Genomic DNA, 6,297 nt, shown 5'->3' on the forward strand with positions numbered 1-6,297 from the left:
GGACAACTCAAGTTTGCAGCTATAAGTGATGCTTTATGCTGAGGAATGTAAATCCATACCTTCTAGGGAAGACATGAGTGTTTCTGTTCTGTTATCTGGTTCAGAGGGGTTTGACCACTGTAGTTTTCATAGGTATTATAATAGCTAGGTGAAAAAGAAGAAAACTGTGAACTGTATGGGATTGTAAAAATAAATCAGGTTGGTTTCCTCTTAGGAAGAGAGTCTTGAAATAAAACAGCCGCCACACCATCGATTCCAGGTTGCTGTGCCCTGTACAGTTCACAAGCATGAGCCGAAGATACAAAATTATAAGACCCAGGCACACTCAGGCAAATATTCCTATTGTATAAAGTGTATAAAACGGGAGCTGGCAACAAAGGATATGAATGAATGTCCAGAAGACCTCCTTACCCTTCCTTCTGCTTAGAAATAATTTTCCAGACAATGCCTGCCCCCAGGAGAAGCAGGACCCCAGCAGCTGCGGCTCCTGAGAGGGAAGAGCAGGTATTATTCTCACTGTATGCTTAAAGCAAATCAGCACAAAAGACCTAACGAGGCACAGCTTCAAAGTGAGCAGAGGGAAACGGTGCCACTGTATGCAGTTAAAGCCACAGAAATGTCTCTGAGATGCTTACCTAGGGTGACTGAACCAGACTTGTGTGATGCTGAGGGGGAGAGAAAAAATAAAATCAGCAAACTGCTCTAACCAAAGACCGTGTTTCTCAATAAAGCTTTTCCTGCTAAGGCTGGCAATACAGGATTTGTTAACAACCATACCATTATTTACTTTTTTTTTTTTTTTCCCATGCAGAAAGACATTTGCATGTTTCTGTTTGATCTTTGCTTCATTTTCATTTCACTCACTCAGTTTACAGGCTGGTACAGGAGGGTCCCAGCTGAAGTCCTCCTGGCACTGAATCTGACTGGTGCCTTCCAGCGTGTAACCATCATCACACTCAAGAGTGATGTTAGTCCCGGAGCTATAAGTGTTTCCTTTTATGGTTTTCTTAACACCTTGAACTTCTGGGAATACACATCTGATCTCTGAAATTAGAAACAGCAAAAAAATGACATTTAGTGAGAAGGAACATAACATACGAGAAATACAACTGTGGGTTATTTAGGACATTGTTCTTGAATTCTTCCTGAATATAACCGGGAATTAATTCATATTCCGCTGGATAATTCCTTCCTCTGTGGCTGCAGAAGAGGGCAGGTGTCTCACTCCCACATGTGAATATTAATATTATTAATTAGTCCGGCTATCTAAGCTATTTATAACACTAATTTCAATGAAGTGAGTTAGTTGCTTCAATTTAAGTGTCTAATCAGCTTTGACAGCCCAAACCCAAGAATTCTGGAGAAGGTTCTTGGTGAAGACCGAAGGGGTAACAGCAACTTTTAACCTTTGTTTAACGTCTTTTTCTTTTATATTTATTTTTACTTTCACACATAATAGTTACTAAGGACTCTTCAAAACCACAAGAACGTGGAATGGCAGGGAGAATTTTTCCGTGAGACTGCTTCCTTTAAAGATCCCGTGGCTTATTTACCAAAGCGTTCGGTACTCAAATTTCCTCTCATTGTCATCCAAGCACCTTTCAACTCCTGAGTCACTGAGGTGGGTCCAGCTCCACCAGGGAAGCACCCTGTGTGGGTAATGAGTGTATTCCGGTGAATGTCCAGTTTTCCGTGCAGGAACACCCACACTAGGAATCTTGTGACATTCATGCCATTTCCTTTCGTCGGGTTTGCCTGGTGACTGACCTACACAGGAGTGCTAAGTCACAGATACAGAGGAATTTCCCAGAAGGGAATAGTCAGGCTCAGTGTAATCCACAAACCATCCATCAGAGGCAGCGTCTCTGATAGAATAACTTCCTTTGTTTCCTCTTAGTGATAACTGGGGAGTGAGAGACACGAAAATGGAAGGGAAAAAGTTTCTGCTGTTCTACTAAAAGTAAAAAGCTTTTAATGGACAAAAGCTGGTATGCGGCTCATTCCTAGCAACAAGAGCCAAGAGGGAAAACATGCAAGGATTAGAACTGCCCTTTGGAATTGCCTCTATCGTACTCATATCCTTCTGACTGTTAGCATGAGGCTCCCATCCTGCTTCTTCACAACAATATCCTACTCTTCAGAGGGATAACAGAGAGTGGTTAAAGTCATCATTAACAGATCAACACTGCCTAGCTACAATGCGTAAGTGGTTCCCAAACAAAATAAGGGGATGGAATTCAGTGTTAGCTGCAGAAGATTTTACTGATTAGATTTTGGCCCACGTATCTCTCTGAAGGTTTAATTTATTTCCCAAAGTGAAACCTGCCACCATGAATCCCAAAGAGCACACCAAGCACAAACCCACCTCTGCACTGAGGAGGGGGCTGGCTCCAGGTTCCTGACCCCGTGCAGTTGATGAAAGCACTTCCAACGAGTGAATAGCCAGAATTGCAGCTGTAGGATACAGATGCTCCGTAGGAAAAAGTGTCAGAGAGGTTGCCTTTGAGCTCCCCGTTGGTGATTTTTGGAGGATGGGGACACTTCACAGCTGGAAAGTCAGGGAGAGACAAACAACAGTGCTGACATGAGGATCCTAAGGGACTGCCAGGGAGTAGCGAAGGCACCGTACCACTGCAGCCTTCATTGCTGCCTTTTCATTTCTTTACCAGCTCAGCAACTGGTTTTGTCATCCTGTAACTCCATCAGCCTTTGGAAATGGATATAAACTTGATCTGATTCTTATCACACATCCTGTAGTAAACAACTCAGATATCATCCTTCTACAAAGCTTTCCCTGAAGCAGGTCATGTTAAATGACCTTTCTTAGATCTCTGCAACAAACACACACCTTGACAGACAGGAGGAGGATGGCTCCAGGCTCCAGACTGTGTGCAATGAATGGATCCCGTCCCAATGAGAGAGAAGCCGGGCTCACAGATGTAGTTTACGGATGATCCAGGAGTGAAAAACGCTTTTGGTGGACCATGGAGAGACCCGTGGGCGATTTGTGCAGGCTTGGAACAGTGCAGCACTGAAAGGAGAGAAGTGCAGGTCAAAACAGAGCTCATACAGGAAAGCTGGTAACAAGAGAGTTAAAAGGTGCAATTACCCCTTGTCCCTGCAAAAAGCAGGACAGGTTGGGAGGAGGAGTTAATGTTTAGTAAATTTTGCCTCTTCTTATAATAGACCTACCTGGTTTCGTTGTGGAACCAGGATGGCGATAGTGTTCTGCCACTCCATCTAGATGCAGCATTAAGAGTTTAAAATACACATTTTGCTGAGCAAACACAAATCACAAATTTACCTTCATTTTCCATCGCACTGCCTTTACATTTCCAGCAAAAATTTCACTCCTCTCTCATAGGCAGTGTCCTGCCATGAAGCTACCAAATTGCTCATTTTCAGGAAATTAAGAGAATATGGATTATGGATTGCAATGAGCAGGGTGAGAAAAGGGCAGATCATGCTTACGCTTAACAGCATCTCCCCAAACCTGGCTCATCTCCTGGGTGAGAAGAGAGGCGTGAATAAAAGGAACAATTGCTGGTGTCTCCTTTAAGTAGTTGGAGCAAACAGGAAAAATAAAGCCAGCTTTGGCTTCAGTGAGTGGTAGGAGCAGTCGGGGAGGAATCTGCAGTGCTAACGGGTCGGGGTGCTGGCACTCACCCTGCTCGCAGACGGGTACCGGTGGATCCCACGTTCTGTCAGCCTGGCACTGGGCTGTGTGATTGCCTCGCAAGGTGAAACCTTTATGGCACTTGAAGCTAACAGTGTCTTTGTATGTGTAGCGATATTTAACAACAGATACTCTCCCGTTCCGAATCTGTGGGACTGGACATACCACCTCTGAAAAATAAATTCATTATCTCAAAGAGGGAGCCACATCCCACTCTTCTAGTGCAAGACACATTTCTTCCTTAATTTATTATTTATGTTTGTGAAACAAAAGAGACAAATCCCTGCAGGCATCTCACAACTCTTCATTCTACAGAACTCACAAAGACCAAAAGCTAGCATCTGGAAGATTTTTAGAAGAAATCAACCAAGGAAGAAAAACAAAGCAATCCTAGAGGAATATTATGCTTTAAAAGTCTTATTCATCAAGGTTCTATTTGTTTTAAGGAAATGCCACTTTTAAATTTTAAGGACTTGATTTGGGCCAGATCCAGTCTTGACCTACTTACTCTGACAGATGGGAAGAACACCACTCCATGCAACATCTGCTCCGAAAATCTCGCATCGCCGATGAGACTGTCCAACCAGCCGGTGCCTGGAGTTACACAGAAAGAAATGTCAGTTCATACCAAGACATGCAGCCTGGATTTGCACTCCCACGCTGACACTACCCCAGAGGTTTCCTTCTGCAGCCTCTTGAGTCTGGCTGGTCACCGAGGTGTTTCTGTTGGTTTGACACCAACTGTGGCGTAACTGGAACCAAAGTACAAGTTCTGGCTTGCTGTGGGAGAGCAGCCTGCGCAGAGGAGTGGGCTCAGAGCCTTTGCTGTAGGGTACCCAACACCGAGCTCAGACACGGAGCCAGCCAAGGCGGCGCGGGACTCACCCTTCTTCACACATGTAGTTCGCGGTTGACCCGAAAAGGAGATCTTTCAGAACAACAATGCCATTCTTTGGTGTTTCTGGGTATTTACATTGCTTCCCTGGGAAAGAACAAGGCTGAGTTTAAACTCCTCTCTTGCAGTTTGCAATGCACTATGAGAAGGTATCTTAAGGATCTGTCCACATTCAGACACCAATCAAAACATGATTTTTGAAAGGCCAATAGCTGCCCAAACTATGTGACTAGTGAAGCCATGTATGAATCCTTTTTTAAATAATTGCTTTAAGAAACCCACAAATGTAACATAGACAGTTTTCAACGACCAACACCAAACGGATGGAGCTATTCACTTTCACAGAACGCTAGCGCTTCAGACCACGTGTGGTTTTTGAGGCATGTCAGAGTCGGGGGTACTCCGGGGTGTCTCATGTATCCCGGCCGGCAGCTGTATTGCACCGTGTCCCCAACAGGAAACTCCGTCAGATTTTTGTATTCCTCAGTCAGCTCAGCAAAGGTGAGGTTTGGAGGTGCTCCACAGCCATCTATCAGGAAAGAAAGAAAACACAGGGAAAACAGGGATGTCAGCTACAGAGAGTTGTGTTAAACTGTATATTGAGTACACACAGATAAAAGTTTACAAGCAAAACGGACAAGAAAAGGGAAGGACCGAAGGATGCAACATTTTGGGATGAGTGAGGGAAAGGATGAGTCTCACAGGCTTTCAAAAGCAGAAATTCCCAGCCTGTCTGTAACTCCAGCTACTGTCTCAGCACCGCTGTGTACCTGCACACCGAGGGAGGGGGAGGCTCCAGGTCCCAGCATCGGTGCAGTGGATCGCTGCCTCTCCCAGGAGGCTGTAGCCGGGGTCACAGCTGTAGTTTACAACCATCCCAGTCGTGAAAACATCCACATCATGGCTGGTGTGATTTCCTCTGTCAATATTTGGAGGTGAAGGACAGTGCAGCACTGAAGAGAGAGGGCAAAACAAAATGAAAAAAGGGCACAGACAGGGTAATGCGCATGAAGGATGCCTGCACTAAAAGTGAACCCAGCTCCTGCCCAGGGAGCGTGCCCAGCTCACCTTCACACCGCGGATAAGGGATGCTCCAGGTTCCATTCACTGTACAGTACAGGGTTGGTTTTCCAATAAGCGAATAGCCGGGGTCACAGCTGTAATTTACAGACCTCCCAGGGATGAATTCTTTCACATCCTCGCCATCGTGCTGGCCGTGGTCAATCGCTGGCAGGGAGGGACACAGCCGCCCTACAGGGAAGGAAGTCTTCACTGAGAACAGGAAACTTTGTGGTTTTCTGTTTTGTTTTCCCGCTCAGCGCTAGAGAACTGAGGCTCTCTAAGTATGTGGATTTTCACTTTTTTCCCCTTCTTTCCTCCCGTAATCCCTTTGTCTCACTGGCACAGCCACAAGGGCAAAAGGCAGGTGGATCACCTTCACACCGAGGGGCAGGGACGCTCCAGGCTCCGGATGAAGTACAGTTAAGCTCTGCCTCTCCAACAAGAACATAGCCGGGATCACAGGCGTAGCTCACGGACATGCCGCTGGTGAAGACAACTGTGTCGGGGCCGCTGTGCGATCCATTGGCAATGGCTGGAGGGCGAGAGCACTGCGACTCTGGGGGAAGGGGGCAAAACCGCATCCGTGTCAGTAGGGAGGAAAAGGAGGAACATGGAAAAATGAGTGAGGGATGGCCGCCCACACCCCGCAGACCCCCACCTCCGC

The 6,297-nt window shown here is 46.0% G+C and overlaps 1 protein-coding gene across 1 annotated transcript in view; it reads right to left on the reverse strand.

The window, feature by feature from the left end:
* Nucleotides 1-62: 62 nt before the first annotated feature.
* LOC104468674 (complement receptor type 1-like) overlaps nucleotides 63-6,297 on the reverse strand; it is a 17,027-nt gene continuing 10,792 nt past the window's right edge. The window contains exons 21-31 of the mRNA XM_010082894.1: nucleotides 6,007-6,189; nucleotides 5,640-5,822; nucleotides 4,909-5,100; nucleotides 4,185-4,270; nucleotides 3,472-3,505; nucleotides 2,849-3,031; nucleotides 2,366-2,548; nucleotides 865-1,044; nucleotides 636-665; nucleotides 412-487; nucleotides 63-144 (exon numbers count right to left, since the gene is read on the reverse strand). Coding sequence (XP_010081196.1) covers nucleotides 63-144; nucleotides 412-487; nucleotides 636-665; nucleotides 865-1,044; nucleotides 2,366-2,548; nucleotides 2,849-3,031; nucleotides 3,472-3,505; nucleotides 4,185-4,270; nucleotides 4,909-5,100; nucleotides 5,640-5,822; nucleotides 6,007-6,189 — 1,412 coding nt within the window. The remainder of the gene's footprint in view (nucleotides 145-411; nucleotides 488-635; nucleotides 666-864; nucleotides 1,045-2,365; nucleotides 2,549-2,848; nucleotides 3,032-3,471; nucleotides 3,506-4,184; nucleotides 4,271-4,908; nucleotides 5,101-5,639; nucleotides 5,823-6,006; nucleotides 6,190-6,297) is intronic.

This window comes from Pterocles gutturalis, unplaced genomic scaffold (assembly GCF_000699245.1).
Source record: "Pterocles gutturalis isolate BGI_N339 unplaced genomic scaffold, ASM69924v1 scaffold9045, whole genome shotgun sequence".
Taxonomy (NCBI): Eukaryota; Metazoa; Chordata; class Aves; order Pterocliformes; family Pteroclidae; genus Pterocles; species Pterocles gutturalis.